Source organism: Alosa sapidissima, chromosome 1 (assembly GCF_018492685.1).
Source record: "Alosa sapidissima isolate fAloSap1 chromosome 1, fAloSap1.pri, whole genome shotgun sequence".
NCBI classification, from domain to species: domain Eukaryota; kingdom Metazoa; phylum Chordata; class Actinopteri; order Clupeiformes; family Clupeidae; genus Alosa; species Alosa sapidissima.
Genome location: NC_055957.1, coordinates 54249303 through 54265297, shown reverse-complemented (window position 1 = coordinate 54265297; position 15995 = coordinate 54249303). Strand labels below are relative to the sequence as shown.

At 39.0% G+C, this 15995-nt stretch overlaps 1 protein-coding gene across 14 annotated transcripts in view; it reads right to left on the bottom strand.

The window, feature by feature from the left end:
* Positions 1-8057, bottom strand: part of obscnb (obscurin, cytoskeletal calmodulin and titin-interacting RhoGEF b) — a 196347-nt gene extending 188290 nt beyond the window's left edge. For all 14 annotated transcript variants that reach the window (XM_042109107.1, XM_042109123.1, XM_042109138.1 and 11 more), the window contains exons 1-3: positions 7920-8057; positions 4519-5599; positions 1346-1615 (exon numbers count right to left, since the gene is read on the bottom strand). In XM_042109107.1, coding sequence (XP_041965041.1) covers positions 1346-1615; positions 4519-5590 — 1342 coding nt within the window. In that variant the 5' untranslated portion in view covers positions 5591-5599; positions 7920-8057. The remainder of the gene's footprint in view (positions 1-1345; positions 1616-4518; positions 5600-7919) is intronic.
* Between the last annotated feature and the right edge of the window lie 7938 nt (positions 8058-15995).

Here is a 15995-nt window from a genome sequence, read left to right as displayed (position 1 = left end):
GTGTTACCATAACTTTATTATCATTTTGGAAATTGCCCTTACTGGGGAAAATGTATTTATTACTAAGAAAGCCTAATGTGTTTTAGACTACCTCTCAACACTGCTTTATCTAAGTATAAGTATGTATATATACTTTTTTGATCCCGTGAGGGAAATTTGGTCTCTGCATTTAACCCAATCGGTGAATTAGTGAAACACACTGCACACAGTGAACACACAGTGAGGTGAAGCACACACTAATCCCGGCGCAGTGAGCTGCCTGCTTTTTAACGGCGGCGCTCGGGGAGCAGTGAGGGGTTAGGTGCCTTGCTCAAGGGCACTTCAGCCGCGGCCCACTAGTCGGGGCTCGAACCGGCAACCCTCCGGTTACAAGTCCAGAGTGCTAACCAGTGGGCCACGGCTGCCCAATTATCTGCCTTTTTAGAAAATCAATATAATAATATAACGTTTCAGTTAGAACATAACAAGATCTAGTTTAGTCTACATACAAAGGCCTACCATTTACAGAACCAACATAAACAGCATTTGATTTGTTGCCTAGACCTACCATTCAAATAACCTAATTTATCAATTGCCTACTCATCCTTCGTCTATATCATTATATTCATCTTTCTATCCTAGCATATGCTGCAATTAAAATGTCCCTTGAGGTGATAGAGCAGCATACATTGTATAGGCAACTTATATTGCCCACTGTTAATGTTTTTCAATGTTTCCCAACCACAGTAACTACCAAACAGCAACCACACGAAAAATACCTAGCAAGACCTACACAACAGTTTTTGAACAAAGGCACCAACTTTCTCTCCATCCATACCTTCCTTACTACCTAGGAACCTTCACAGCTTACTTTAGAAATCAACATTAAACTATTTGTCTATAAATATTCATTAAACTATCTGTCTATCAACATCTATTAAACCCTGTCAACCTAGCAACCCCCATAACAACCAATATGATTACCCTAGCAACCAGCATAACAACCGCTTTATTTGGCATAGCAACACCCTAGCAACCATTGCATTTCTAGGTATATATTTGTAATCAACAATTAAGAATACTTTTATATGGACCTTTTACTCTTTTAATAGAAAGAACTGTGAAGAGAAGAAAGGAAATGAGTGAGAGTGAAAGATAGGGAGACTTGCTGGGGGTTTTGAGAAATAACCTCAGGTCGGACTCAAGCCTAAGACCCTATGGGTATTGAGCCCACGCTACCGCTACGCTGTGCATTTGCCATATTAGGCAATATGTCATTTTTATGATTTATGTTGTGTTTCTTTTACACATATAGACGTAGGTTTTAAAAGGGTAAAAGCAGAATGTCTGATTCCGTGTCAGTTACCCAGAACAGTGAGCTCAGCAACAGTGCGACTCCCCTCTGACATTTCGCAGATGTAAACAGCATCATCATTGGTTGTGACATTGTGGATGGTGAGGCGACGCAATGTCCCCTTCTCTTCCATTCGGTATTTGCCACTCTCTTCCAAGCGCGTCTCCTCCATGAACCAGTTGGCTTGAGAGGCTGCTACAGGCACCTCACAGAAAAGCATTGCTGTGGCCTTTTCCTGTACCTCCACATCCTGCAGCTTCCTCTTGAAGGGGACTTTGGGTTCTGCCAAGGGTCAGATTGACACAAAACAGAGTGAAACTGATTAAGCCATGGAGAAATGTGTACAAAACACAATTCGGAATACTGTATTGCAATGTCAGGTAACTGACACCAGGAAGTCAAAAAGGTATATATTTAATAGGAAGTACTACATTAAATTCCTTAAACTATCTATTCAATTCAAATACATGTAGGTATTTCAACATTTAAAAGCATATGGGAACTGTTCAGATACAACAAATAATGCATGGAAACAGTATACGGAAATAGCCAAATCCAAACCCTTCCTTCAACCAAATTTCCGCTAATTTGAATTTTGCAGCCTGTAGATTATGTTGGCATCACATCAGCTGGCATGGAACATTTCTTGTGTTATGTCATTCAGTGAGGGGGAATTTGTGACGTTCTGATATAACTGTTATTGTTACTCTCACTCCTGAAAATTATAATCTGATCTGAGCTATTCAAACTGTGAGACTCAGTGACAATGACTTCTATGTAAGAAAAAAAATGGCAGAAGTAAAGTCACTTCTCAACTACGCTTTGATATGTCAACTGTGTCAATATGAAAACAAACTTTGTACATGGACTCCTTTCTGAGGATGTCCCAAAACGGGGTAACTGCCTAACATCAAGTCGCCATGCCAACTATGTCTATGTACATAATTGTGTTACACGATGTCCTATATTTCCCCACCTGGCTTTTCTCATTTCAATCATAAGTGAAACACTATAATGAAGCAATTCACAGTCTTTGTGAAAGCCGTTTTTACATTGTTCAAAATCTTACATTAAAAAAGTTGTATTGCTGAAATCTGGCTCAACACTAGAAAAGACTGCAGTATCAATCAGAAATGTGAAATACTCTGACCTTTGCCTCTTTTGGCCCTTTGTAGTGTGTGTACAGAGGGCCAAAAGAGCTGGAAATGTGGCAGGCCTGAACACTCCATATCAGGGTTGTGCACAATTCAAATTGCAATCCTGCTTCCTGTTTGCTACCTCAATTGAAATGCAAGTGAAATTAAAGAATTGAATTGGAATTTAAGAGCCCGTTTCAATTCAATTCTGGAATTTTGCACAAGCCTGCTCCATATACAACATCCATTTCATAAAAGCCAAATATCTTCAAGAAATATACGTCTTCATACAGCCAAAGAAAGTGGAACTTGTCTCTAACCCTGCATGAAATAGTGAAAATGAAAAATACAAGGTGAATGAAAGCTCTTCACCACTCCACCTGACCAAAGCACTGGCGTCAGATGGCAGCTTGTGTTATCAGAGAAACTGCAAACTACTCATCAGAAGCAGAAAATAGATGAAACTTGATACCACCCCCTCCACTGTTGTGCCAGCTCTGTACCATGTAGAGCATGATTCAAGTTAGAAGTGTTAGAAGCCAGAAGTGTTCGGCCCCTTCCCGATTTCTTATTTTTTTAAATGTTTGTCACACTTAAATGTTTCAGATCAAACTAATTTAAATATTTGTCAAAGATCACACAAGTAAACACAAAATTGGAGGGTTTTCGAACATGAACTGCTTTTTTAAGGTCATGCATAGCATCTCAATAGGATTCAGGTCAGGACTTTGACTAGGCCACTTCATTTTGTTTTTCTTCAGCCATTCAGAGGTGGACTTGCTGGTGTGTTTTGGATCACTGTCCTGCAGAACCTAAGTTCGCTTCAGCTTGAGGTCACAAACAGATGGCAGTGGTCTTGGAACTTATGGAACCATGCCATTTTTGCCCAGTCTCTTATTTATGGTGGAGTTATGAACACTGAGCTTAACTGAGGTAAGTGAGGCCTGCAGTTCTTTGGATGTTGTTGTGGGGTCTTTTGTGATCCTTAGGATGAGTCGGCCCGCCAATCCTGGGAAGGTTCACCACTGTTCCATGTTTTTGCGGATAATGGCTCTCACTGTGGTCCGCTGAAGTCTCATAGCTTTAGAAATGGCTTTATAACCTTTTTCAGACTGACAGATCTCAATTACTTTCTTTCTCATTTGTTCCTGAATTTCTTTGGATCTCGGCATGATGTCTATGTTTTGAGGATCTTTTGGTCTACTTCACTTTGTCAGGCAAGTCCTATTTAAGTGATTTCTTGATTGAGAACAGGTGTGACAGAAGGGGGAAGGGGGAAGGGGGTTAACACTTTTTCATACAGGGCAATGTAGGTTTTGATTTTTTTTCCCTTAATAATAAAAACCTTAATTTAATAACTGCATTTTGTGTTTACTTTTGTTAACTTTCAATTTGTTTGATGATCTAAAACATTTAGGTGTGACACTTTTTCACTAGCCTAGAAATCTAGACGCGCCCCTAGTGGCAGCAAATTACATTTGCTGCCAGGGCTAGTCTAGCAACTCTCCGTTGGCTTGTGAGCTCCAGAAATCGAAACTCAATCAGGCCAATGAAATCGTGTATAGAGTCGTTAGGTGGGCTTAACATAATGATTGATGGCAGAGTTGCAACGGTTTGGCTTGAATTCCCTGCTACTTGAAAACAAATGAGATGGATGTTGCTGTTGGCGAACAGTGTGACACAAGTTAAGCTTTTATTAAGTTGGCAAACGTTTGAACTAGCCAACTAGCTCCGCTGGTGGGAAACGCATGGGACTCATAGCGCTGCCGCTGTCCTATTGCGTGCAGAGGGAATTTGAAAGACAACTGATTATCCCGCCCCTCGGACTGAGCACTGCGAACGGTGAGTGCCCAGACCCTACATTTTAATGTGGGACTGGCTCGTCAGGCTACTTTTTCACACCACTGTATACTCCTCACTGAAGTCTGTCTTTGAATATATGAACTAAAATACCAAAGTGTTTTGATGAACTGTAACTACCAGGATGGACACAGAAAAGAACAAAAAGGTCCATCCAAATCCATAGAAATGAATCAAGATTATCCTTACCTTTAACAATCACCAACACAGCACTGTATGTCTGTCCAGCCATATTTGAGGCATTGCAGGTGTACAAGCCATTGTCACTCTGTTTACAGTATAAAATCTTGAGGATAAAGTTCTCTGCATGATCCTCATACATTACATGTCGTCTGCCTTCAGTGATGTTTGTACCATCCTTCCTCCAAACAATGTGGGGCTTTGGATGACCTGTGACAAAACAGCTGAGTTTTGCATGCTTCCCCTCAGTCACCATACATGTGCGAGTAAAGACACCTTTTGGCAAATTATAAGCAAAGTCGGAGGCACGTTGATCATTGTCTCGTCCGTCAGTGATCTTAGAGCTAGAGAGAGAGGATGAAGTGCTTTCTGTGGTTCGATGAAAGGAGATATCTTTTCTCATCTCCTCCTTTCGTTTCTGGAGGTGTGACAAAAGGGATGTGCTTTTGTCTGCATTAACAATCTGATAGGCATCCTGGAGGTCCACTACAAGAGTGGCAGCTGCATGAGACCGACCTACTGTGTTTTGAGCACGACAGGTATAGGTGCCACTGTCAAGGCTGCGCACACTTTGGATCCGCAAGGAGCTGCCTTCACTGTCAGAGGTGATTTTGATACGGTTTGTCTCACCAATATAACGGCCATCCTTCTCCCACTCAAAGTTAGGATCAGGGTGAGCTGCCACCCGGCAGTAGAAGGTGACATCGCCTCCCAGGCCAACTCGTGCAGACATAGGCTTCACCATAAACACAGGTGCTCGATCCACCAGCTGCTCTGGCAGGCCCACCCTAAGGCTCACAGCAGCATAGGCTTCCCCAACATTGTTTTTGGCACGGCACATGTACTGCCCACTGTCTTCCAAAGTCAGATCATAGATGGTCAAGCGATAGACATCACCATCCTCCACTGTTTTGAAACGGCCACCAGCAGAGAGTTGCAGTTTCTCTTTCTCCCATGTGACAATTGGGACAGGACTGCCCACAATGGTGCAACTCAATGAGGCATCCCTACCCACACACACAGAAAACGCCTTGGGCCGTGTTATGAATCTGGGAACCCCACCAAACAGATTCTGGTCCATCACAAAATCCTGCAACAGAGGCAAAGAATGATAAGTACTGTGCATGCAATGTACAACATAACATGACTCTTCTGTTGCTAACAAATAATACAGGCATATGCATATCGTTCTGACATTTCTTAGAAACACTATCCTGACAATTCTTAGAAACACTATTGTAATATTGTACTTTCAAATACACATTTTTTGCACAGCTGCCCACATTTTTATCAACATTAGTGTATCACTCATTTACAGTTTAATTTGCAAAGGTTTAATTCTATCTTTATTATTTCTACTAAAGGCAAAAGCCATGCACAATAACATTTGAAGAGTTCATTTTCATTTTTACTACATTTGAAGAGTTCTTTTTTCACAAATACTCAAAAATTGTGCCTTTTTATTGCATATTCCAGGTTATATCAATCAAACTGTAGTTGGTTTGCTTTCATCAAGTCAATGTATAAATAAGGACGTAATAATGCACTGTGAACCAGCTAAAAATCGATAGAAATGTGTGAAGATTACAACCTGTTGAGATAAAAACAAATAATCATGATGCAATTTTAAAAAACAGAATAGGGAGTATTCTGCTTTTGATTTCACTTGTTCAATGTCACATGACTATCCTAACTGAAAACAACCTCATCAGGGCGCCAGATAAAACAGAATATGCATTAAAGTTGCAGTCAGGGATTTTACATGATTTCAAGCCCATAGGCTAACATTTTTTGCCACATTCAGAAATAATTTCCTCATGACCGCTAGCTGCCCATTCTGTGAGTACACTGTAAAATTAGGCTTCCCAGGCTTCAAAAACGGGAAACAAACAAAGTGGGGTAGCCTGTCCCCCAAACAAAAACTAAACTATGCATGGAATTTCTAAGGAAATAGTGAAGGTAGGGGTGAGCTACCTCTCTGGTGTGTTTTGTTTGGTCCTTGGTTAAAATGGAATTTTCTTTTTTACTTTTTAGATTTTTTTTGCACAAAAGCGACTTCATGCCAAATCCCTGATTGCACATTTAACTTGGACAAGGTGATGATTTCAGACCTTGTGTTCCTCAAAGTTTATATAAATAAAGAAATATTTTTCAGTCATAATTTGTCTGCAGCCTATTCTGCTAAAAAAAAAATTGTGAGAAAATCAATCGTGAACTTAAAATCGGGAATCGTACCGAACTGTGAGTTGAGTCAGTGTATCCTTACATCCTTATGTATCAAATAAAAATAATCAAATTTCAGTTTGGTTGATATTACTTAATTTTATAACTAAAATGATTTAGGAAAATTATTTAAAATTGAGTTAACTGTTTTGAAAAAATAACTTAATTTATTTTGAATGCTACAGTGGAAGTACTTAAAACCTGGTCTTTTGTTCTGACCAATATAGGCCTACTGTAGGTTACAGTAGGCTAACCCAAAGATGATTCTCTTAAATATCATGGAGACACTCAAAATTCTAACATAGCCTATTCAATTTAAAACCTGAAATACAGGCAACAGTTAGCCTAGTAGTAAAGTCTAGTAAAGTTACTAGAAAAGTCATCCACTTATTTGAAATTGTTATTTTTCTTTCATAAAGCCTATAGATTCCTTCCAGTTTAGGCTACCCTTAATCTCCAACACAGATAATACTGGCATCACTAATAGCCTGTTGAAATTAGGCCAACAAAATATCACACTTAATGAACAATTTCCAAAGTGTGCTCAAAACAACTGTGTTACAGCAACTGTGTAAAAATGCATTCCCCTATAACCAAGTTAACAATCTATGTGCCTTTGAAACGGTTGACATTTGCCGTCGTTGTCACCTCACTCCCCTAAGCTGCCACCACCAAAAATAACTTCAGCTGTCAGACCCCATCTCACTCCCATTGCCATTTGTAGAGGCGGAGACAGACGGACTCACACAGGAACAATAGACAAATAAACCAATATAACTTTTCTTAGCCTACAACATGCCTAATTAACTAGAGACGGATGTAGGGATGTAATATTCCATTTGAAACTAGGAATTCTTCGCCCTTCGTCTAACAGTCTATTTGTTAGGGCACCACAGGTTACATGGCATGCACTTCGATTTGCTCAAGGCTAATCGATAGAAATGCCTAATTGTGGTCCAGATTATTGCCCATCTCAAGAATTCTGCACATTAAACACATTTGGAATAGGCATAGGGCAAGTTAGTCTGTCCTAAGGAATCAGAAAGTCAGAACTGTGCGTCAAAACTAGGCTACTGACCTTTTCTATTTTAGTTCACGGACAAATCATATACAATAGGCCTAGGCTATCTTATGTATCAAGCATTTAGTTTGGGGGAAAAAAAGTGTAAAATAGAAAGTTTCCTTGCCTTGGTGGGATAGCCTATAGAGTAGGCCTAAATTTGATCCAAATGAAACAACCGTAGGTAAATCCACTGAAACTGTCGAATACCGTAGCCTAGGTAGTGAAATATCCCCCAATCTCCCGCGGAGGCCAGATGACACTATATTTTTTCCTCTGTGGTTCTAGCCTACATGATGACAAGTAGGTGACGTTCCATTTTCGTTGCAGCCTCCTTCCAAAATAGCCATCGCCACAGCAGTTAGGCCTACCCCTCTTCCCGCGTGTGTGCCGTTTCTAAAGAAGGTTTCTAAAACTTTACGTAGCCTGTAGACTTAAACCATGAACGGGGTAGAATCGGGACGAATGAAACACTTTTTAATTAAACCTAATTTACAAAGAAATCGTAAAAACACTGATAGTTAATAGGCATATTTTGTAGCAACCTACATCTGTCCTCTGTCAAATACAGTTGCATTTAGGCTATAGCTCTGCACAAAACAGTTCAAATGTTATTTAAGGAGAAGTGCGTATTGTTTCATTCGTCCCTCCTGGCTGCAAATTAAACAGTATGCCTAGGCCTTTGGGGAAATGAAACATACAGCTTAGGCTAAGCTATGCAAACACAACTCCAACACAATTTCAGTATTTGACAACATATCATGAATGGTAGGCTACTTCAAATATGTGTTATTTTAGATAGGTTGCTGCTGGGCTACGTCTTGGTTCATGTCTGTTAACCCTTAGAACCCGATTGACGCAAAGAGCGTCAAAAAACACACCCTTTCTTCTCTGTTACATTGCTCCGCAACTGTTCATCGCAGCGAGATGAAACCTTTATTGCGTGACAGAGCAGAAGTGGGGCTTTCCAACGAGACCACGTAATCGCCTGTACGTTAAAGTATGAAAATAGAAAAAGAAATCATAAAATTAAATCAAATTGCATCATATTTACAGTTTATACTTCTCTGCGTTCACCTGCGCACCCATTAGCCTATTCTCGTTTGAATTACTCGCGAACCCGAACGCATAGATATGGCAAGCATATCAGATGAAAGAGGAGACAGAGGGCTATCCATTGGTACCAAGTATGTACGATCCTTCTGGCTTATGAAAACAGACGAAGTGACTGCAAAATAATAACTTCATATAGCTCGATTTACCTCACATTGTCTGTTTTTGTGGCATAGCGTGTTTATAATCCAACGCTATTGTATGTTTTTCTATGGCAAAGAATGTTCATAATCCGGTTTTGAGACCCTAGCAAATTCCTGCATGGCATCCAAATCAAGGCTCACATTGCATCCCAATTTGTTCGACAAGGAAACACCTTTTTTGCCTTTACTTTGTTCATTAAAAAAAAAAAGAAATCAATGCTATAGGAATGGCTGAACAGTTCAATAGTTGAGTAGTTTAAATAGCTACATTATGTAAAAGTGAATTAATAGATGTGCATAGGTAGATAGTTTAATGGATGTTGATAGACAGATAGTTTAATGGATGAAGTGAAGAAAAAGAAGTGAAAGAAAGTGGGGAAGAGAAAAGTGAGCTATCCAGTTCAATGGAGAGAGACACAGAGGAGAGGTTCTATTGAAGTTGCTGCAGTCAGTGGTTAATTCGCCTTATTCATCCAGCAGCCAGAACGAGGCTACAGGATACACTTGCCATTACACCTCAGTCCAGCAGATGGTGGTGCTAATGCACTCAGTTTGCAAACTGCCAAAAACAGGCCAGTGAACCCTTCTTCTTTTTCGGTGAGCTTTTTTTTGCCCTTGAGTGCCCTTGAGCAAGGCACCGAACCAGTCACTGCTCCCCAAGCGCCACTGTAGCAGGCAGCTCACTGCTCTTTGTTAGTGTGTACTTCACCTGACTGTGTGTTCACTGTGTTACTAACAGGCAAACAGGTCAAAACGAGAGTTCAGAATGCATTTCACACCATATTTGGAGGAGAAATGGCACTGTGCATCACCCTAAAAATACCATACCAACAGTGAGGTTTGGAGGTGGAGGCATCAAGGTGTGGGGCTGTTTTTCATCTCATAGTACTGGCAAACATCACACAGTTGAAGGAGCGATTTTTCCTGGGAGAATCTTCCAGGACGATGAGTATGAGACATGGCTAGACCTTCCAGCAGGACAATGATCCAAAGCATTCAGCAAAGGAAACTCTCAATTGGTTTCAGAGAAAGGAAATCAAGGCCCTGACTTTAATCCAATTGAACAATTTTGGAAGTTACCTAAAGATCAGGATTTACAAGAGGGACCATTGGAATCTTCAGTATTAAAAGACTATCTGTTTAAAAGAATGGGCCAAAATCACACCTGAATACTGCAACTGATTAGTTAAGTCATACAGGAAATGCGTAAGCTCTCATTACAAATAATGGCTTTTCCACAAAGTATTTAAGAAATTTCAGTAGGCGTGTTCAATACTTTTTACCTGTGGCATTTCACCTTTTTACTCATAACTCTACTTATGGACATTCATGTTTGGATTTTTTAATATGTGTGGATTATCTAAGTTAATACTGATGTCTTGAGAAAATTTCATGTGAATAGCCTCTCTGGAAGTATACTTACTGAAAAAAATGTTGATGTGTTCAATACTTATTTTCCCCGCTGTATACTTATATACTATAATCAACTAATCACTTTTCTAATATCAAATGGGTATTTTGATTACTTTCAGTCAGGTTTTGGGCAAATTACCACTGAAACAGCTGTTATTAAGGTTTTAAATGACATACGCCTCAATACAGATGCAGGCAAACATCACTCCTAGCACTACTGGACCTTACAGTAAGTGCATTTGATCACAACATATTCCAACACAGATTAAAACACTGGGTTGGATTTACAGGAATAGTTATCAACATATCTACTGTAAGGTGTCAGGTCAGGTAGGCTAAACTGGGACATCAGGTAAAATGGGAAAAATAAGGTTTTCCATCTTGGGCTCTTTAAATATTAGAAGCCAATCACTAATCATGTTATTATGGTAACTACAAATGTCCTTTATTAGAAACAATGATTTTGACTGGTCTGAGATGACAAAGATAGGTGAGGTAACGATTAAAAAAAACACTGCACCCACCTTGCATGGCATGTTGATTTTATGTTGATGGTAATAAGGGCACTGCACCTAAAACATTGATGATATAACACAAAACATGTTTATATGATGTGATATTTTATGAACCGTTTAGGATATTATCAAAATATTTTAACAATACACCAATTTTTTTGTGGGAAAGGATTTTAAGTGATTATCTTATGAATCTGGTACAAAAAAAGAAGATACAACTGGACATTGTTTTATGTAAAATTGCCATGTTACAAAGCCACCATGAGTCATAAAATCAAAAATCTTATGCTATACATAGGCTAACAGATGATTACAGTAGTTTTGTCAGTTATTTTTTTTTTATACAAATATTGAAGATGATTATAACAATTGTCCAGAAAAAACATGATTATGTACGTATTAGCATGTAGCCTAGTTGTTAGTATGTTTCCAATGGCATAACTGACTGTCAGTGTTCCCTAGTCTTTTGCAATCATTTAACCCGCTATGGGCAATGCTAAAGTCACTGTTACAAACACAGCAGTGTCCAAGACTATCATTACAGTGCATGAAAATGTACTGTTCTGTTATCCGAAATCTTCTTCTTCTTTTTATTAAGTGTGCTTGCTGAAAGCAGCACACTTATTATTAGTACAGAAACAACTATTATTGTTTCTGTACCGTTCATTTTTCGCCAAAATTTGGTAAAAGTCATACTGCAGCCTAAACCGTAAGTCCTAGAAACTTGAAATTGTCAGGTATGGTTACCAGTACCCCCCACTACCCATAACCCAAAATTTGGGGTACTGCACCCAAAGGTGCGCTATTGTCAAAAAAAGTGAATTATGCTTATTTCTCCTTACCAGATTTACCTAGACTCAAAATTCTTTCAACATATTAATCTCTAAACTCAGATGCATCTTTTTGACCCTGGTCTTATGCTCTAAAAATGTTTACTTTTGCCTCAATTTCATAGAAAAGCCAAACATCATAAAAAGTTTCACAGGGTTCAAAAATCATCAAATCTTCACCAAAATTCTCACAGACAACGTTTAGATGAAGCCTCACAAAAGTTACTGAACGGAATTGCATTGCATGTAAATGCAATGGACTGTTATCGCTGTTCTTATTATTACAGTGCATGCAAATGCACTGTACTGTTCTTCCTAGGCTTCTTATTCTTCTTTTTCTAACGCGTTTAATGCAGCTTCAACCGTTTAATGTAGAAACTTCATTCAAACTATGTTACGTAGGTCTTACTTAGGACAAGTCGTGCTATGTATTTTTCAGCTTTGTAACTTTTTATACTTTTTAAACTATTAATTAAAAACTGTTCAAAATGTCCCCATAGACTTAACATGGGCTGATGACATCACAATAGAGCACTTAAGCAATTAGAATCTTATGGCAGGTGTTCGGGCCACCTGGATCAACTGCCAGTCTCAGGCTTTAAGCATACAAACTGGCTCTATTAAGACTACACATCCTGTTCAACTGCTTCCTCTGCCAAAAACTGTTTCAAAATAAAAATCCTCACTACAATATTTCAATTTAACCCTTTAAACTAAGTAGCCAACTTTTCGTGTCACTTTTCTCACCTAAAACAAGTTTTGCATCTACAACTTTATATTCGAAAAAATAGTTTTCAGGATGCTTCAATACACACAATTTCTCTTCTCTTCTCAGAGAAATTATCATTTTTTAAATGTTATTTTAACAAATCTAAAAGGGGCGTGGTTACACCTCTGATTGATAGCTCTTTCTGCAGACATGACCAAGGCATCTCCCCCCTTAGTTGTTTGCGAGAGACATCGTTGTTAGTTGTGACATTCTTTGTGAAAAAAGATATGCGCTGTTCTTTCGTAGATGCTAAGTATATTAGCTTCTAGCATGCTAAATCACACTAACATTAACCAGTTGATAGGCAAAGTAAAAAGGCTCTGCTATAAGTTAATCCAAAGTAACGTTAGCCATAGTCACCATCATTTAGTCCTACTTGTTTCAAATGGTTTAACATAACCAGTGATTACCGCCACCATGGTTGCAACTTCATTTTAATACTACACTTTAATACCAATGTGTGGTTTAATGTTCTGCATTATGTCCAATATTGGCTGCATCAGTAGCTATCTGCTCCGGATTGCCAGGTTGCCACTAATCAGAGTCTGATTCAGTGTAGTCCACGTGAGATAGGATGACCAACATCATCTACAGTCAGCCTGGAAGTCTAGTTAGAGCAGCTGATGGATCTTTAGGTGAAGTCATGCTGTCTCTCCCTTGATGCACATCATTGTAAATAAAACTCTGTTCCCGATTATTCATACTATTCGTCTGACTGGGTCTCTATTCATCTGTGGTATCAAAATTAGCATCAGGTGTTTAGTTTCTTTAACGTTAACTTTTGCTTAGTTTTGCGTGAATGGCAGCAAACGTCACCTAGATCTTTACACTTACCCCCCCTATTTTGAGTTTTTGCTCGAAATTGCACACCGTCTACTAACAATGGCCCTGTTTCCACATACTTTGACTTATATTCAAGTGCTTGACCTCTTTTGAAAGCAGTGGCCTAGTTGATTATTTTGGTACCAATGGATTGACTGTGTGATGAACTGTCAGAGAGTGGCAAAGGGTAGAATGATTTTTTAGGCGGTTTTGTACATCTCTGGAAATGACCACATTCTGCCCTTCTATTTTGTTTTGGAAACACAACTGAGGCCCACTACCAGGTCTTGTGAGTCTGTATCTCAAAGTAAATCAATATAGGCTGAAATATGAGTACTTTAGACCCTTATCTGCTCATATGAATTTCCCCTTGGGGATCAATAAAGTATCCATCTATCTATCTATCATCTATCTATCTATGTTTTGTAAAATGCCCTATGGAAACTCCCCATAGGACTTTTGGCTACCCAAAATGCATACTGAAAATAAAATGCTTACTGTGTGGCAACCTCTTGGTGTAGAAGCATAATCCTGGTCTCAAATGAAAGGTAACACTTTGAGGTTTCCTGTAGACTATTTGGAATGTACTGTATGTCAGGATTTCTGATATAGAATGACTACACAAAATATGGAATGATTACACAAATGTCTCTATTTTTGCATTTTATTTGTTGGTTCAATGGGTGTGTATAAGATGGACTATACATCTGCACAACTAATATTGAAAAAATATGGATAAAACAACATGAATGTTCAATTTCTAAGGATTCCTGTGAATACCCAATATGCTGTATCTACTTATTGCTAAGGGATATACACTGCAGCTAGAAAGTAGGGAGGCACAAAAGGCGGGGGGGGGGGGGCATTTTTGATCAAATTTAACTGAGACATAGTAAGATTAATCTGATAATGTAAAGCACTATACAGATTGTACATGAAAAATGTTGTCATATATGGATTCCCAAGAGTTCAAGCTTTTAATGGTGTATAATATTACTATGCTACATAGCAATATGGTGCATACAATTGATTTAGAATGTTGGGGGAAGTTGGGGGCACTACAATTGTCCCGCCTGCAGGACACCTGAAGTGTAAACTGCTAGCCAGCTAGGTCGACAACCTTAGTATGACAATTTACTAATTAGCGTTAAACTCGGCTTGACCCAAGGATTCTAACAGTACCTCATTTTTTAAAACCGGGCCTACGGGGGGAGGGTGGTCATATAATGTGTTGAACTCGACTTGATCCAAGGATTTTAACAGTGCCTCATTTTTGAAAATTGGGCATACAGTAAAAAGTAACGTGCATTAATGCAACGCCCAAATGCCTTGGCTAATTGCAGCGCCCCCAAGGGTTCAAAGGACAACACATTTCTTGTGCATCCTCACATCCGAAACGCCAAAGCACATTTTTACTAGTTGCAGCGACCCCTAGGTCAAAGGGCACCAAATTATATGTGTGCCCTCACAATGGAGTCCCTGTAACAAGTTTTGTTTTGATACAGAAAGTGTCGCTGAGATATGAGCTAACTTCCTGTAACTCTAGCGCCCCCCTAGTGGTCAAAAGACACCAAATATATTGTGCATGCTAAGGATGGGGTCCTAAGTCCATATACCAAGTTTGGTTTCGACACGTGAAAGCATTGCTGAGATGTGAGCCTACTTCCTGTTTGGCGGCTTCGGATCGGACAAAATTTGTGACCTGTGAAACTTGAGTTTCGCTTTCATTAAAAAAAAACATGACGATACATAGGAAATGTCCATATATGGATCACATAGTGTCATAAAGGATAAACAGAGCTTTCCAACGGTACTACACATGATATGTTTCGGATCACAGTTGCGGTAGTGCATGCAAGGTTAGAATGCTAACTTTTGATGAATTTAGGAGAAATGTACAGGCGTGAGTAAACACAATGTAATGAAAATAAACACCTAGACACCTAAGGTGACTAGGTGAAATAAACACATAGACACCTAAACACCCAGTAGTGTGACAGAATGCTAATGTAGCAAACTAGCCCAAAATCTCAAAATTGGCCAGTGCATGAAAAAACAATGTTTTCACCTGCCGTGTCTCGCCTTTAGAAGAACAATAGTGGGTTGCTTTCAGCTAATGAGAAAACGTAAGAATAACAATAGTGTGCCGCTTTCAGCAAGTACACTAATAATAGGAAAACGTAGAATCACAATGGGACTTCGCAGCTTCGCTGGAAATGGACCTACTACATCAGAATACTCTGTAAATATTTTACACATATTCAGGAAGCTACTTTGCTGTTGAGTGAGTGATGTGTTTACAAAAGGATAGTCTCATTCTAAGGATTCTAAGTGGTACTGCATTAAAGACACTGTTTTTAGGGCATAAGAAAATACATTATGATGATAATACATGAAATAAAAGAAATAAAAACATTAAAAATTGATTTAGCATCAACCTGATATTAATATTCTTCTAGCTTCTACATCTTTGTGTAGGCTACTGATAAATAAAGTACCAAGCAATGGCCCCTGGCTTTTGATACCAAGGCAGTTAAATGACACATTGCAATTTACAATATGTGTGAGTTCAGGGGCATACTGCAAGTTCAAGTTTGT